The following is a 17,756-nucleotide window of genomic DNA, read 5'->3' as shown; positions in this document are numbered from 1 at the left end:
CTGCGTTTTATCTCTAAGGTAGGAGAAAGGAGGAGCTTTAATGTCAATAAAGAGCATCCGCTCCTTGATAAGGTGGCATGACCTGATGCCTTGAATGTAGCACCTTAAGTGTTTAGGAAATTCTCAGTATAGAAGGCAGGTACCACAGCTGAGTACAAAAAATGTGGGCTTGCCTTGTCGTCACAGCAGTGCACACCAGTAGATAGTTGGATAAATGAGTGTTTTTTGTTGTTGTTGTTGTTTTGGATTTTTTTGCAATTTTAAAATGATGAAGCCCTTATATTTACATGTGTGCTTATTAAATTGCCTGGTCACAGGAGTCGGGTTAGTTTGTCTGTGTGCATGTTGACATCATAGTACTTTCTCTTCTACAGGATGGGTTCCCACTCTCCTCCAAATGCCTCCCAGCCTCCTGCCTTCTTCAGCAAACTGACTGAGAGCAACTCTGCTATTGTGAAATCAAAGAAACAGGAAATCATCAAGAAGATGATTTCAGTAGTGGGAAGTGAAACTGATTTCAGTAAGTCTGACATCAGGACTGGTCTTACCAAGTGCTCAGTAGTAAACAATGTTATTCTAATTTAAATGGAGCGTAAATAAGATACCCTGTTTACACTTTCAGATGCTGGTCAGCCTGGAACAGAAATCTTCAATATGCCAGCATCTACAACTGCAGGTAATCATTTAAGCCACATTGCTATTAATAAACAGCAGAACAATGAGCGAACGTTTAGGCCGAGATACCTGTGCCTTCTTGATAATAATGGATCGGCAGCTTTACCTAAGAATTGCATAACTGGCATCATCTCCAAACAAAAATAACTTTGCATTTTCATAAAGTCAAACATTCAAAATGTAACTTGCGCTTGATCTTCCTTTGTGTGGTTAATACAGGCTCTGCAAGAGACAGATGCTACATGAGTGTGAAGTAAAATAAATGTAGAAAGAAATCAGTCATGTTGATATTGTTGACCAAGTGCAGAAATTTCATTTTAGCTCTGTTTTGTTTGAAAATCCAGTCTTTGTACTTACACAACTACACCACATTTGATTTAGGTTTAAGAAGATTGACGTCCACCACCTTGGCAGACTTTAATCTGTCATGCATCACATCTATCAGCTGCTCACTGGGGAACAGTGCTAGCTGCATGTTTTCAAGTTCTGCTCAAGTGTGCTGCAGGAGCAGTGTAGGCTTGACTTGGTCTCCTACTTGTTAGATATGAGAAAATATATGAGAGCATCTATACATGTTACCTTTACAGTTTAAATTCCTCCTTCAGTCTCACCATCGGTGAGGAAGCGTTAGCTAACAATCCATTTCTGTGTGCAGACACAAAGCTCTGATTTGAATGCTAGCTTTGGCTAATTACCAACCATAGTACTTAAGACTGTATCAGCAAACTGTGCTCTTGGAGACTTGTACTGTTACGCAAAGTCAGTTTTGTGTACTTTGGCACATCACAACCGTGCAAGAGGCAGCCACAAAAGCTTGAAGACGTGCAGTTTAATGCACCGCTAGAATCAGTCAAAGATGGGTGTGGTTGGAATGGGCACATGTCTGAGAGCATTGTGGGTGGTGGTGGGCTCCATTTCTCTGTGAGACGATCATCTTCTGCAGTTTTATGCTAGCCTGTGAATTCCTCTGTTGCTTAAATTTGAATTTAAACACATAGTTTTCATATAACTGGGCTGGCAATTATGACTCTGTTTACTGTTTCTGAAAGTGTTTAACAAAACAAACAAAAAAAAATCCTGAGTTTTTTTTTGTTTGCTTGTTTTTGCCATAGCTGCAGTTTGCAACTGAAACAGTAGTGGACTGAATGAATATGTATTTGCCGTAGTTTCCCTTTCAGAGCACAATATTTAGGAAGGAGATGATTTAAACTAACCACACAAAACACTTTACTGCATCAATCTTTAACGCCAGGGGAGGAAAGCATGTCTTAGTTTGTGCCTGACATAGCTGTGATATATGACACTAGGAGTGCTAATTTATTTGGGATGCAAGTGGGAGATGTTGGCAGTATTGTAGGCATAGGTGGATTGTTCAAGAGTGTGTTGCTTTTGCTTTGGCTCGATCCTGCAGAACGTTTAGACCTGATCCTCACACATTTCTGCTGTGTAAAAAGGCTGGTATCTTAATGTAACTGAGCCAAGCTTGAAGTGAGCTGTTAGGAGGAAAACATTACCTGATACAAGAAGTATACATGACAGAGATGTATTACAGGCAGCAAAGGTACTTTTAGCAGTAACAGAGTTCAGGTTTTGTCATATTTCTACAGAATTCAGTGCATAAAGAAAACCTTGAGTCAGCACACCTTCATGTATATATACTTCTCTCTAGTAATCAGTCATAGCATATTCAGATTTTGCTGAACTCCAAATAGTACCTGTCAGGTTGTGACAGAAGAGCACGCTTTTATATCAGGGCAAATATTTCTTCGGCTGTCGATCTCTGATCTAAATTGCCGTGCTGTTACTGAAGAGGAACACATGCTTGAAATCTGCGCTTATACTCTGTGTGCATTCCTCGCTCTCTCAGCCAGTCTTCTAGATTTTGCAAATCTATCACAAATTTAAAAGGATGCTTTGATTCTGGAGTAATTTTTTGCACTAATTTTGTTCTCTTAGTCAGTTTGGTTCCAAACAGTGCATCTCCTGCCATTTCCTAAATACATTTTTAAGGTTTTTTTTTTGTCTTTTAATCTTGACGATAAAGAACAAGTTTAGTAAGTCCATTATAAATCTAAAACCAGGACAGAGTTGGAAATTGGCTTTAGTAAACGCTGAGTGGAGTTATCTGGTTTCTCCACAGTCCTCTGCGTTCTAATACAGGTGCTAACAAGTGTGAACTGAAGCTGCTCAGTGGTTTTAAATTTAACAGGTGTTTTGCATAGTGGCCTACACCAAGGCTTTGATTGCTCTTTCAGTAACGAAGGTTCTTGTTGCCAGAACATTTATTTTTAACTTAACCTGGTTTCACTGCCTCTGCTGATGTGCGGTCTCTGTGTGTGTGTGTGTGTGTGTGTGTGTGTGTGTGTGTGTGTGTGTGTGTGTGTGTGTGTGTGTGTGTGTGTGTGTGTGTGTGTGTGTGTGTGTGTGTGTGTGTGTGTGTGTGTGTGTGTGTGTGTGTGTGTGGAAGAGGCTGCAGCTCAACCATTTTTTTTATTTATTTATTCACTCAATGCTACATCTGTAACTGAATTTAAGTACAAGTGTGAAACACTCAGGCTGGTGTACACCAACAAGTAGAAATCCTGCATTTTTTGATATCTGACTCTATTCACTGCTGATGCTCTTCGTCCTCCCTAACAGCATTTTTATATTTTTTTACTTTTCTGACCATTTTGCATCTCACTGTTGTGATTTTCGGCCAACTATTAACCTTTATAATGATCTCTTCTTTCACAGGACCTGTAAACGTCCGCCATAACCCAGCCCCAGAAACGCCTGGAAACTCAATAGGCCTGGAGGCCATTATAAGAAAGGCTTTGATGGGCAATTATGATCAATCTGAGGAGCGCTCTCCATCCAACGCTGCTACCCCGCTGAGCTCCGGTTTGTCTGCAGAGGGGCGAGTTGAAGACTCTTTGTCACAAGGTGCCAACACTTAAGAAACCTTCATACGTTATCTGGTTTGGATTTGAATCCAAAGGTTCAAATTTTACACCTACACTATATTTTTATAGAATTTGCATCCATGCCATCTGATCAATGGCACCTTGCACTGTCCTTGTATCATTTCTATTTATGGAGTGGTGTTTCTACAGATGTCTCCATTTTAATAATTTGTCTAACATGCTTCTCATCTGTAGTAATAAATATTATCAGTTAGCTGAATTATATGATCTGTTGTACAACTGTGCCGAAATGTATTTTTGGGGTAAAGCAAGTTTTAAGTCATAATGGAAGCACTATGGAGTTCTGTTCTCTATTTGTTGCCTAAAAGTTACGAAATCAACTGGCTGATTCAGCATACACATCACACACGTCGATGCTCTCGTCATTATCAATACACTGGTTGCAACCCAAGAATAGAGCAGCGATGCTTGGTAATTTTCCTGAAATGACACAGTTTAGCTCTGTCTGTAATCTTGTTTACATAGATGAAACCTGCTCCTGAGTACGTTAGGCGTTACTGATGTGTTGCTGTGACAAACAGAACCATACACATAAACATTAAGGTGGCTCAGAATAAGCATCTTTAAACGGAGTATACTGTAGACTCAAATTGGCGCTTGATCTCCTTTGTTTGCAGGAGGCGCAAAGTCCTCGAAGGGTAGTGGACGCTCTAATGGGCGCAAGGCAAAGTCTCCAGGACCAGGGCTTTCAGGAGGTGAGAGACCTTCCTCAGTGTCCTCGGTCCACTCAGAGGGAGACTGCAACAGGCGAACCCCGCTCACTAACCGTGTCTGGGAGGACCGGCCTTTGTCTGCAGGTATAAACCTTTGTGACACTGATTTCATGAGATCCTGTAGGACCAGTGTGAACACTTGCTAACAACTCTTTGGTTTTGCTCTCTGCAGGTTCAACACCAACTCCGTTTCCATGCAACCCGCTGATCATGCGTTACCCCAGCGGACCAATGCCTGCTCATTCACCCTCCTCTGGCCAACAAGGGAGCCAGGGACCAGGGTCTGGACCCGGACAGGGTCGCCCCTCCTGGGGGGAGGAGGAGCACAAACCTCTGCTTGTGTCTCAATACGAGACCCTGTCCGACAGCGAGTGACTGGAAATGCCAGATTTAACAGGACCTGCGTGCGGTCACTCACCTCCACAAACACGGCATCCGCAGACCTTCCCACACCATTCCAACACGTATTTCCTCCATCGGTCATCGAGAATGGATCGCGTCCTCCTCTCATGCACCTGATACGCCAAACAGCGACGAAGTGGAGCACTGCTGAACCCCCCGTGCATGCATGTGTGCACGCACGTGTATGTATGTTTGCGCTTACATGTTATGCATTCACTCCAGGACTGCTCCAAAGGACAAATCACTTTTTCTTTTTTTTTGTTTTTTCTTCTTAATTTACTACTTTTCCTCACTGGCCTTATCGATATACACACACATGGACCTCCACCCTTTGCGGGTATCCTGGTCTAATGTTTTTACACTTGTGTGGAAGGGACTGAGATTGTGTCGTTGGTCCGGTCAGGAGGCCGATGACTGCTGCTCTAGTGACAGATGATTTGACCTGAGAGCAGCGGCATGCACACGGAGGACCCTCTCGTATTTCTTCATGGTGAACTCCAGGTGCATGTGGCTTGAGCACTGCTACCACTACAAGAACACAGGCGAGGGTGGACAGGAGGAGAATCGACGTGTTTGTTTTTTCCTTGGGTTTTTTTCTTTTTTGTTGGTTTTGTTTTTTTTACTTTAAATTCTGTCAGTCCAGTCCTGTGTTTGGTGAGCTGAGACCTTTAGTACATTTTGATGGTGAACTTTTGATGGTGTCATTTTGTTGTAAGGATGTATCTTTTTTGCGGGGGGGCAGGCAGAGATTGTTATGTGGGTGGGTCATATCATTGGTTTACAGGGTAAACATGCTGTTCATTGCTGATGTCGTCACGTAGTGGGGAGGGCCCTGGAGAAAAGGCAAAGCCCTAGTTTGACTTCAGGAATCCATGTGCGGAGAGATGATTTGCCAGATGGATGGCACTGAGACAAGTGACACTCTCACTGTTTTTTGTTTTTTGTTTTTTATATATATTAACCATGTCTGTGTTTGTTGAAACGTTTTTTTGGATATTAAGCACTTAGTTGTCAATCTGTTCACAATGGCATTTAAGAAATTGTTTCCTGTGTCAGGTGGGAAAAAAATAATGGACCCAAGAACTGCGTAGAAAATCCCACTGTGGAGGTCTCCTTCAACATCTGCTCATTTTGTTCTTTGGTCTTGCCACCTCTATTGTGTAGCTCCCCTGCACTCAAAGCGACAATCACATTTCGGTGATCGATGACTTAAGCCGCTTCGAGCCAGTTTGCAGACCAAACTTAAAGCTGCTTAAAGGCGAATTCCACAGCATCACTCGAGTTTCCTTACATTAAAAAAGGTGACTTTAAAGAATTAAAAAAGAAGCCATCCTTCTATGACTCTTGGTCCATGGCAGCGTCGGGTTCCTCTGGCCTGCTAGAATCCCGTCTCGAAGCTGTCGTGACGATCTGACCTCTGACCTTTTGCTGCCCAAAAGAGGCGCTAAGACTCCTCATCCAGGCAGATTTTGTACAGTTATGAGATATTCTTAGTGTTAAGTGCCATTTATTTTACAATATACAGTACTGAAGTTATCAAGTGACGCACAATTTTTCTTTTTAGCCCCCACATGCCGGGATTTATACTGTCCACACAGGGAAATGTAAAACAAGAAACAAACAAAAAAATAAACAAATGAAACATCTTTTTTTCCTCCCTTCCCAATCCATCACTGCCTTAGCTTTTAAATGTTTCACTCATTAGATTTGTACACTAAACAAGACAAAACTGTGTCAAATGACGGCTTACCTGGGCCTGCATCAGACGCTTTCTTAAACAACAGAGACCTATGACAAATTAATTCAAGTGTACTTCATTGCAGCTCCTGAGTTTGTACGAGTCAGAGGAGGTGGAGGGGTGAGGCGTTCAGAAGCATCCTGGTAGTTTTTACACGACAATATCTCACAATTTTAGCACATTTTCGTGCAGCGTTTTAAAGGTCACCCTAACTCTGTAAATTGATGTGAAAGCTTCTGTTTTTCCTTCCCCGCCTGGGACTGGGAAGCAGCGGCAGTAAGCTCGTGATACTCGCAACACAAACATGACTGTTATAGGACTACCTCCTCTCCCTCCTTCATCCTACCTGTTGACGGTGAAGCATCTAGCTGGCCTTACCTGCAAAAAGCTCATCTCAGCTGTGTTTGAGGTCTCTTTCTTTTCTTTCTTTTAGTTTTTATTTTAAAGTTTTTTTTCTGTCAAGACTGATGGATGGTTTATTTCATCAGGCACGGCAGAAACACAGTCTCTGCGTGTATATCACTTATCCACTGATGAATTTTAAGAATGTGACGCTAAACAGACTAAGCCATATCCAGCTGTTCCCTGACTAATACGTTTTGGTTTTTTTAAGTATACTAAAAATGAATTTTAACATTTATCCATTTTGTTTTTTGTTCTCACTGTTTGTTCAGTGCACGCCTGTTTCATTTGAAACCAGATTAATCATTCAAACCTAAAAGGACAAAGGTGATTGCTGATGGTGTTCCCTGGACTGTCCAGTGGTGGGGGGGTGGGGGGAGGGGTGGGGGATTGACAAACAACACATTGTTCAACCATTTTGTGCATTTTTTTTTTTTATTATAACCCACTGTATAATAGCAAGGATTGTATATACAACTGAAGAGATGTAAATATTTATGTGGCTTGCTTCGAGGTTGGTATTACAAAAAAAGAAAGAAGAAATATTCACATGGTTAAATTCTACATGCCCACCAGCAAGCTTTGTGGATAGCAGTGTAAAAATGAAAAACAAAAGAGACACTGCCTTAATGTTTAAATAAAAAGCTTATTGCCATTCATGGTCTCAGTCTTGTTATTTATTGGCAGGGGCTTTGATTGAGGGGCTGCCATTTTCCATTTGTTCTTATTACTGGAGCCTAAAGTAATGGCGGTTGATTTACAGCAGGGGGCGGTACAAGCAAATATTTCAGTTGCATGTTGAATGTCTTGTTGTGTAAGAGTTTTTTTTTCTTCTTTCTTAAACGGAAGAATTGAAGAAAATGGGTCGACCTGCATTTTTAATTATTTTAATGTTGCAGCTACAAAGTAAAGCTGCTTCATGTGCTCTGCGGAGATTTTGCTGAATTCTACAAACCCCGATAAAACCTAAAATCAACCGAGCAGTAGAATGCAATTTCACTTTGTAATCTTATGATATATAAGATTTGAGAGTCCGTAAGCATCAGCAGCACAGTTCCAGTTCAATCTGCCGTATAATTATTAGGACTGACAGAAGAGACTGTGGTCAGCTGCAGCTCAAACTGGTGCTGCTGCTGGTGGTGTTAAGATGCGATAAATCACTTCTTTTACATCACACAGCAAAGCCATCCTGAGCATTGCTGGCCGTTCCCATCCCTTTATGACCACAGTGTGCACATCTTCTTTTGTCAAAGCTCACATCATCTCAAACTGGTTTCTTGAATGTGAAAACAAGCTCACTTTACTGAAATGGCCTCTCCAATCAGATTTCAATCCACCTTTGGGATGTGGGTGGGGCAGGGGATTCTCATCGTGGATGTGCAGCCCACAAATCTTCAACTATGTGATGCCCTCACGTCAAAATGAACTAAATCTCTGAGGAATGTTTCCAGCACCTCGATGGGGGACTTAAAATTGATAACATATCAAATTTGAGATAAAGTTTGAAGTTTCACAATAAAGTGAGAGTATATTTACCTGCTTGTGGTTTTCCTATTTTGTCAGCCATCCAAAATGGCTCAGATATGGTGGGGCAATATTAATGTGTATATCTGGTCATGCTGTCACTACAACAAGCCTCTAGTCACAATGATAGTTTTTCTTTTACTGAGGTGCAGCTACAAAGTAGTTCCTACAGGAAGCTGACACTAAAAGGTTATCTAAGCCATTTTCACGTCTCTGACGTTTTGAGCACCATGAAGCGAGCTGATAATAATTACATTGTATTCAAGAGGAAGCAGACATTTCCACAACTATTGATGTCTACAAAAGTAGAACACACACTAGAAACAAATAGAGGAAAAGCTGTATTCTAACATTAATTTTGGAGTGAGCCTTCCCTTTTGGTGGTTTGTTTAAAAATAACTGTACAGTTTGGATTAACACACTAAAAGAAAAAGCTTTTTATAGATGAGGTCCTAAATGTGAAAGTGCGGTCAGGCCCCGGTTGCTGCCTCGCCGCGGGAAAGACGGATGAGGCGCCGAATGATGATGTGGGCTGCAGCAGACTCCCATCCAAAAACCCGCACCAACACTGGCAGCAGCAGCTTATGTTATTTTTGCTGCAGTCTGATATTTAAAACCAGCCGAGGATGAACATGCGGAACGATCGCCACCTTGATTTACAGCCTCTGCTCTTGGACAACGATTTAAAAACATTAACATTACACTCTGCCTGATGGACAGGCCTCGACTCTATTTTAATGCGGTACAGTCTGTCAAATAGAAACACCTGTTTCCCGTGATCTCAGATGAGCAACAAAAACAACAGAAGTAAGGTTTGGGAACTGCTTGTCTTTTATTCCATCAGGATAATCATCTTTTGTTTTAAATTACTTTCTTCGATCAGAATAACAACAATGATTGGCGTACAAAAATAGAAAGAGAATTGCGAAGTGCCTCGATACCACATATACAACAGGAAAATATTTTACAGTAACAAAATCAAGTGTTAGAAAACATACAAAGGATCTCACATAAAGCCACCAAAGTATTACACTCGACACTGGTCGACTGTCTCTCATCATCCTCTGACATTTCACAGGCCGTCTCTGACATTTCTCGCACCATCTGCACGTTGCAAAACTCGTAACATCTTCCCGAGGAGCTTTGTTTTGTAGAAAAAAAACGTCTCCTGAACAATTTCCTCAGCCGCTCTCTATTTTTTTCTTTGAAAGAGCAGATCTTCTTGTCTCGTCTCTTCTCGCTCTTTATATTTGTTTCTTCCTCTCTAAACCCCCTCCCCCCATCTTACAGTACTAATGCACTGCCTCGGCTTCGTGCACGCCTTACTTTTCCGTTTGACACTTAACCCGGAGGCTATTTCAAACTGTGAAAATACAAGAAAACCTCAACTGACGATCAACAACACACACCGACAATGACTTAAAATTGATACCTAAGAAAATTTGAGGTAAAGTCTGAAGTTTCAATATTTGCCATGTTCAATAATTAAAACATGTACATATATTTATATTAGACACACATAAAGAAATAGACGAAACCCTCAATGGAGAAATGTGGCGTGGGTTCACTGCTTCACTTTTGTGAGTTTTTATGCTACCGTGGATCTGAAAAAAAGGAAATGCTCAGTTTATTCTAGACTCGCCTAGTTAAGTAGATTTTATTAAATAAAGTCTGCACATCAGTGACTTAACAGAGATTGGATTACACAGGCTAGTTTTTACTAAATATCTGATAAACAGAAACAGTGCTCTGTTTTCTTAATTAAATGTTACTTTAGCTTAGAGCCCGACTGATACCGGATTTTTAAGACTGATACCAATATCGGGTGATTTAAATATCAGATATCCCGATTTATCGGCCAATAATTTTTTTCTTCTCAGACACAGAACTTGAAAATTCACCGATTTCCTTTCCCCCCAACTTTTCACATTTTTTCTGTGTAGTTATTTATTTACTTGTCTGCTGACTGCTCACATCAGCTGGTTGTGGAGTTTGATCCAGTGCGCTGCCTGGAGGGAAGCTGCAGACATAGTTTGCCCTCTGGTGGACAAACTGTGCAACAACACCCACAACATGAGTTAAACTTAAGGGTGTTTCTCCCGTTTCTTCCTTGTTTTTCAAATGTGTTTATCACAGATAGGTCTGCTAATATCAGCTGACAGTATTGGCAGGACTCTAGTTTAGCTTGTTGTGTAAGACTGGCTTTTTGGAAGTTATGCTACAAGTTGTGATTCAACATCAAAGATTAAATCGATTCTTCTTATTATTATTATTATTAAAAGTATGGACGGTTTTACTCGCTAAGGTATTCCTCAATCTTTAAATGAAATCACTTAACGAGTTGTCTCCACTGAATGTGGAGCAGTGTTGGCAATAACACGAGGAACAGTTAAAACAGATGTAAGATCACTGCACAGAGTGAATTTGGAAAAGCTTCTTGTTTTGTGTTTGTTTTGTAGGCCTAACAGAGAAGCAGATGAGTCAGCGCCACTGTACAGTTTGTTCTGTACCGAGAATTATGACGGGGGAGTGTTACATACTTCCCTCTGATTGTTAAAAGTGAAATGTTTGAAAAAGACAGGGAAAAAAAGGAAATCACTGTTGAAGGTCCTGACCTCAGTTATACTGGAACTACAGGTGATGTGGTCCTTTACCCACACTTTAATTCACTTTTTAAGCATTAAACTCTTAATTTATTGCTAATTTATTTAATCATTTTTGTTTTGCAGCCCTTCAGCACCTCCTAGAGAGCAAACAAGGACCAGTTACCGAAACTGCATCGTTGACTGCGCTCACCAACGCGTTCGTTTTAAATGAACAGCTGTCGTGGTCCGACACAGTTAAATATAATGCTACAGAGAGTTTTTACGGAGATCCCATGTCTCCTCATATATCCTCTCTAACTGTGTTGTTTTGATAAAAGACTCTAGCCTTAGCTCTCTCGATCAAACTGCACAAGCTTGAATTGAAAGTGTCCAATGATAAGCGAGTGCGCTGCCTCAGTGTGCAGTCTCACTCAAAATGCTCTTTGGTCCGAATTTTCATACGCAGTCCTGAAATTCCCCCGTGTCGTGCCAAAAGCCCTCGGAGAGAACTGTGATATATAGAAAACAAGTGCAATAAAGCCATTATTTAGAAAGCTTTACATTGTGTGTGACTGATTTTTCAAAGGCTCGGCTGAAATCCAAAACACGAGTCATTCTTGATTTTTCTCTATATACACAGATATCTACATTCTGATCATTGCCATCACTGAGGTTGCAAAGGAACCCGAAGTAGTGCGAAGGCCACTTGTCAGCATTGTAATTAAATAAGACATTAACCACCGAAGCGCAGCTTTGAGCTGCCAGAAACCCAGCGCCCTTCTTTTTAGAGACTGCAACAGTAGAAAATCTAAATATAATCAGGTTATTAAATGCCACTGCAGTTTCTTCCATGGCCAGTAAAGGTGAACAGAGCAGGGTTTTCATGGAGTCCAGATATTGCTTGAAGTATTTCCCTCTCAGTGTGGGCCTTTGTGAGTTTTTTTTGTCCTTGAAATAAAAAAAAAGAAGAAAAAAAGAGAAAAGAACCAGGACGATCACCAAATAGCTTTTGTTCCTGTGCAGGCTGATGCAGTCCAGACCCTACAGGTCCTCTGTGTAGATGATGCAGGGACTAGTATCCTCACTTGACTCCAGTTTCACTGTGGAGACATACCAACGGCGGGAGCCTGTGGCGTTGTAGTTGAGCGTGGTGCGGTAAGTGTTCTTGGCATGTTTCGGGTAGATTATGGTGGTGCTCTGGTAGCTGACGGGCCTCTGCCGGGGCTCCAGGTACACCTGGGTTTTGTAGCTCCTCCAGGTGCAGTTCCGCACCGCCACCACCGTCTCGCTGAAGGACGTAGCCGTGGGAACAGGGGTGCAAAACACCCGGTCGCGATAGTGCTTGTCGGAGTCGTACTTGACCTCAGAGTTACACCTGAAAACGACAAAGTGGCTGTTAGGAAACTCACGTGAAGTGGATCAATAAAGAGATGAAAGAGGATGCAAAAACAGTGCCTCATCTTTACATGCGCCCTTACTTGATTTCCTTCTCTGGTTTGGGGTTGACCTCGATGCTTTCTCCAAAGAACACGGGGTGCATGCGAGTCTTTGGGTCGGTTCCCGTGGAGTTCAGCAGCAGGTAGGGCAGCTGTGCAGAGAAAACACAGGTTACAATCTCACATATAAGCAAACAATCATCCCAGTTAAGAAATCCCAAAAGAGCCAGTTCAAATCACTGGAGTCCCCACCCTGTTTCTTCTCAACCTCGCAACAACTCGCCTTTTTAAAGGTACAGGCCAGTACTACAACAATTAGACCAGAAAGACAACAACACTTTCACTCTCCAGCCTGTCTTTATCAACAGGAAAAGCTGTAAAACGTGTTAAAATACATTTAAAAGTTCAAAACCGTAGCCCTCCTTTTCCTGCTCTTATGTTCCAACATCCCAGCACTAAGGAGGTTAACACACCCACACCACTGCTGGTAGAGATGCAGCGTGTTACTCAATGTGCTTTTTAAAAAATGAGTTTAGATTATAAAAGGTTAGCTGCACTACCTCGCATGCATTAATTATGTTGATTGAAGACATTTTCTTTTGATCCATTAACAAATTTGTCCCCATATCCTCCTGAAGCTAAAGCTGACTTCTTACTGAAGTCAAAAACGCTCCAATCAATACCTGTACAGTTTATACAGGCTATATGTTACTACGCAGGGTTGTTCACGTTGTTATGACATGTAGATTACAGATGCTCTATCAACACTTCTCTTCCAAATATCACGCAGGGCTAAAATTTGGGGATTATTTGGTTTTGTTGTATAATTTGTCTGTTGAAGCTCTGATTGTGACTTGACCTCTGACCTACAAGACTGGCCCCCTCTGGAGCCTTCAGTGGACACAAAAGCTGGTACAGCAACAATGCAACGAACCCTTTTCTGTACACGTGCGATTAAAACTCTAACCCTGTCCGAATCAAACCACTCCACAACCGCAGCTCTGCTCCCTCTCACATTACACAGGAGAAGCTGTCACATGCTGCGGTTTGGACTGCACATGCCGCTACAGGGGACGAGCGAGAGAAGGCCAAGGGCGCTGCAGATCACCGCGAGAAGCTCGTCTTACCTACAGCCTACCATCATTGCCGCGCGGGGCCGTCTCTACGACGGCGCCGCGCTTCAACAGCTGCCACGCAGCAGCGAACAAAAAGCCGAACTTCAGCCTGGTTCGTTTTTTCTGCTCTGTGACCTGGAAACACCGCGCGAGGGTCTGATTGTCTTTCCACCGCTGCTCCAGCGTGGAGAGCATTCCAGGTATTTCGCAGCAGACGGTGTGCTCTGGCAATGTCTGCAAAGCAAACAGTCGTGAATGGAGGGGAGGCCTCCTTCAGGCGCCGTATCCCCGAGCACGTACACACAGCACAGCACCCCCCCCCCACCACCACCACCACCACCACCCCCCCACTGGAAGCACATATTCACGTAAAATTCACAGAAATAGTGTGCAACTGAGTAACCCACACAATGCAGAGCTATGGAGAGAAACGCCAAACCAAACACAGACTTCCAGCTGTAGGCTGTTTGTTGCAGCAAAGTCTGTGTTTGTGTGGATGTTATCCAAATATCAATAGTATTGATACCAGTGCTGGTATTGGTATCGGACTGATACTAGCCCAGTAGGATCGATACTTTGTTTCTACCTTCTGAAGCCCAGATTCTACTTGGCTGCGGACACAGACACGGACAGCTGGAGAGCTGACAGCCGAGTAGTCTCCAAAAACATCCAGTTTCAAAATGCATGTTGTCTAAACTAATTATTATGAAATGTAAATAACTGCATTGTCCTAAAATCATGACACGCTGCTCTCCTTTACATAAGCTACCTTTATAGATTTGAAGTATTGGTATTAGTATCGACACTGACCCTGTATTCACTTGCTATCTGATCGATACCAAAATTTGCTGAATTGCACAGCAGTAGAGGCATTAGAGCAGAGCCAGGCTCATCAGTATCCCACAGCAAGCCAAATGTAAGAAAAAGTCATCTGTCTCCTTCCTGTCCTTCCTGTCTAATCCACCAGCAGCTGGAGTCACCTCCTTGAACTGGACACGTCCACAACCTCTGAAATACACGCGATTACACGACCACGCATGTGCTTTTCATGCATCCTGTCGCTCCTGTAAATCTCTTCACACATAAAAAGATGCAGATATAAGAATGATTATCCTGCATCTGCATGAATTTGAACCACGTTTGAAAACGGACGAAGCTGGCTGAGCATTTATCTGTGTTTAATTTGAGAAGTGAGAGGTCATCAAACACTTATGCAATGGCCTGAGGTCGCTTTAACGAGCCCCCCCCCTGCACCTCCGAAATAGAACCAGAGGATTATTCTTAGGTAGCATACAAAAACAACACAGAAATAGATTTGGAAGGAGTAAAAAGACAACAAACAAACAAAAATCGGCGCATTGGTACACCTCCCTTCATCCTGCCAGCAGATTTATACTCGGTAAACTTGGGGAAACTGTTTTTTAGATAGAAACATTTGACTCTTTTAATTCAAACAGGCCCACAGACAGAAGCGGGAGCAGCTCCTTTCTTTAAAAAAAGAAAAAGAAGAGGAAAAACCACAAAGTGGAGGAGTCACTCTAATCCGAACCTCCAGAGGATTAGATGATCGGGTTTTTTTTGCTTCACGTCCCAGCACACACCAGTGTCGTGCACCTCCCAGGATGCAGCGCTGCATTTCTGAGGCCTCTTTCAAACACTTTAAAAGCCACCTCAGCCTGTGCAGACATGTTCTTAAGACTTTTGGAACTGGGAGTGACCTGGAAATGATTTTCAATCAAATCAGCCTCGTCATGTGATTCACTGCAGGACGTGCCAATGAAAAGCGTTTGCCTTGAAAGAAGAGACAATGCCTCATGTTATGTTGATTACCCAGCAAAAAAACTAAACAAAAAACAAAGTATTGCCTTAAACTGCAATGTCTGACTCATTTTGCACATTTGTTTATCATATAGGCAGGAAGACTGCTGCTAAGGCAGGAAGCTATTTAGGATTTTCAGATAAGACAAGAAACAGCAAAGATCAAAAAGGCTATATAAAGACAGAGTTTTTATTACTTCCACATTTAAACTCATTGTGAATAGCATTTAATGCAGAAAGATGCTGGCTTCCAGATGTCCAGATGTTTTTTTTTAGACTTCAGTGATCTTTTTGGTGATTTTTGAGGTTCTTGGATACCCTGCAACTTCATTTTGATGCTTCTAATTCTATTCTTTTTAAGGAGCTGGGCTTGTGAGTGTTCAGAGATTGAGCAGGACTAGCAAGACATGGACAAAAATATTAATATTAAGCAAGAGATCAAAGTCAGAGTAAAATAGCCAAATAAATGCGTGTTTGAAATGGACAGTTTTGCACCTGTAGGGGACTGTCTGTACATATTTGTGCTACTGACTTTTCTAAATCCCCCACCCCCCATGAGAATGCAACATGACAGACTGTGAAGGCTAATACTGCACATAGCTTTAGGATAACAAGCAAAACAGGTTGAAGTACCACCCTAAAAATCAACTAATTTGAACCAGCAGGTTTCAAAAAGAGGGCACAGACCTGCTGCTGATGGTTAATTTACAGGATCAAAAGTCTGGTTTTCTGTCTACAAATTCACAGTAGACTCTGAGTAAAAGCCTGATCCAAGCTTTTTCATATGCAAATCCTCAAATACCATTATCATTTTGATCACATTTGACTATTTACTGATCTGGTCAGCCTGCCACCTTCATTCATGCTGATGAAGTAACGGTGTTAATAAGTGTCATCGTTCTGAGGGAATTCTGGAAAGGACCCCTGGGAGTCCCTGGGCCCTAATTTCGTAACAGGGTTAGACTCAGGGCCCAGCTGATGCACGAGGCTGAAAAAATAAAAACGTTTTACTGTATTGTGGAGGGCCCAGTAGCAAGAGTGCAAATTCATAAGTTTGCAACTGAATTCCAGAAACACACACGCACTCATAGAGAAAGCGAGAGAGAGGTTCCAGATGTTGTGTGAGGGGGACTGATGTGAAATCTGTTTCTGGCCAAAAGCTAAAATGACTTTCAGGTTTTCAGTTTTTCTTCCTTCAGCGTCATTACTGAGGATGAACTCCTTTGTCATTTAATTCATTGTGTCACTGAAGCATCTGAGTGCAAAATTGGGCACAAAGAGCAGGAATAAGTGTCCGCTCTCCGCTCACACGGCGGTATTAAAACAATAAAGTGCAACAGTTTGTTTCTTACCAGTTTCCCTTCTCTGCTTTCCTTCTTATAATATCCATGATGGCTTTCGACGGGCGTCGTGCAGCTGCCCGAGCGCGACTCGATCAGAGCCGGAGAAAGTGAGCAGAAGGGCGGACTTGGACTCGGGGGCAAACCCGAATCTGGACTGTCGAGCAGACCTTCCCGGTTTTTTCCTTTGAGGCTGTCATCCATCGCTTGTAAATGTAGGTGCCCCACCATTTCTGGGACGGCTCAGTTATTTAAAAAAAGGAAGCCCAGTCGCACTCACAATACTTTTTTCTTTCCTTGAAGCGCTCCTGAGTCGAGCAGAAACAATCCTGTGCGAACTCTCTCAAGAAGACTTCTGCAAGTGAGGAAAAGAAGAAAAAAAATAATCAGGGAATGACATTTAACCATTGGCCACAGGCTTTGGACAAAACCCTCAGACTGATATCAGCTCAGCTTCAAACTTTACTGTACCTGCGCGGTGTCAAGTATCCGCTTTAATCCGGAAAGATATTCCAAATATGTGCGAAGAAGTCCGAAACAAACACACGGTAGCCACGGACTCAGCTCCAAAGTGAAATATTATGTGATTTATAATTTAAAAAAAACAACCAAATAAACAAAAACAACTACGTAGTAAAACTCGCGCAAAAAACAAAGGCACCGAGCTGCATGAGAGCTCCTCTGCTCTGACCGTGTGTTCCAGTATGTGTGCGCGCTCTTCACTGGAGAGCTCCCTCTTAATGATCCTGCCAGGCTTTTTTCGGCCCCCCCTCCGTACCTGGATCTAGTCCAGCCCTCATGATCTGGATCACTTCCATGTACAACCGACAGGGGCGAGCACATCCTCCCTGCTCCTCCCGTACAGTTTGGCTGGTGTGTTTTGCGAACCTGCTGACGCGCATTTAAGCAAATTATCTCATTTCCTGACTGCTGCAGTCGCCGATCTGCTTAGATATATTATAATTAGCAGGTAGGGACAAGTAATTAATCATCCGCTAGTAACGAGAACAGATGCTGTGATGGAGTCGTTTTATAATGTTGG

General features: G+C 42.4%; 2 protein-coding genes across 5 annotated transcripts in view; one reads left to right on the top strand and one right to left on the bottom strand.

Moving 5' to 3' along the window:
* Positions 1-7,568, top strand: part of ncor2 (nuclear receptor corepressor 2) — an 88,766-nt gene extending 81,198 nt beyond the window's left edge. For all 4 annotated transcript variants that reach the window (XM_035913089.2, XM_035913087.2, XM_035913088.2 and 1 more), the window contains exons 42-46: positions 375-520; positions 623-676; positions 3,412-3,600; positions 4,259-4,438; positions 4,527-7,568. In XM_035913089.2, coding sequence (XP_035768982.2) covers positions 375-520; positions 623-676; positions 3,412-3,600; positions 4,259-4,438; positions 4,527-4,729 — 772 coding nt within the window. In that variant the 3' untranslated portion in view covers positions 4,730-7,568. The remainder of the gene's footprint in view (positions 1-374; positions 521-622; positions 677-3,411; positions 3,601-4,258; positions 4,439-4,526) is intronic.
* A 1,660-nt stretch (positions 7,569-9,228) lies between these two features.
* Positions 9,229-17,421, bottom strand: rflna (refilin A). The gene is made up of 4 exons (XM_006803162.2): positions 17,186-17,421; positions 16,727-17,069; positions 12,484-12,593; positions 9,229-12,380 (listed from the first exon to the last, which is right to left on the bottom strand). Exons 2-4 carry the CDS (start codon positions 16,943-16,945, stop codon positions 12,047-12,049), a joined length of 663 nt encoding a protein of 220 aa, XP_006803225.1. The 5' UTR covers positions 16,946-17,069; positions 17,186-17,421; the 3' UTR covers positions 9,229-12,046.
* Positions 17,422-17,756: the final 335 nt, after the last annotated feature.

Source organism: Neolamprologus brichardi, chromosome 12 (assembly GCF_056152115.1).
Source record: "Neolamprologus brichardi isolate AB-2024 chromosome 12, ASM5615211v1, whole genome shotgun sequence".
In the NCBI taxonomy this organism is placed as follows: domain Eukaryota; kingdom Metazoa; phylum Chordata; class Actinopteri; order Cichliformes; family Cichlidae; genus Neolamprologus; species Neolamprologus brichardi.
The sequence above is the reverse complement of the archived record's forward strand: the minus strand, read 5'-3'. Positions and strand labels throughout refer to the sequence as shown.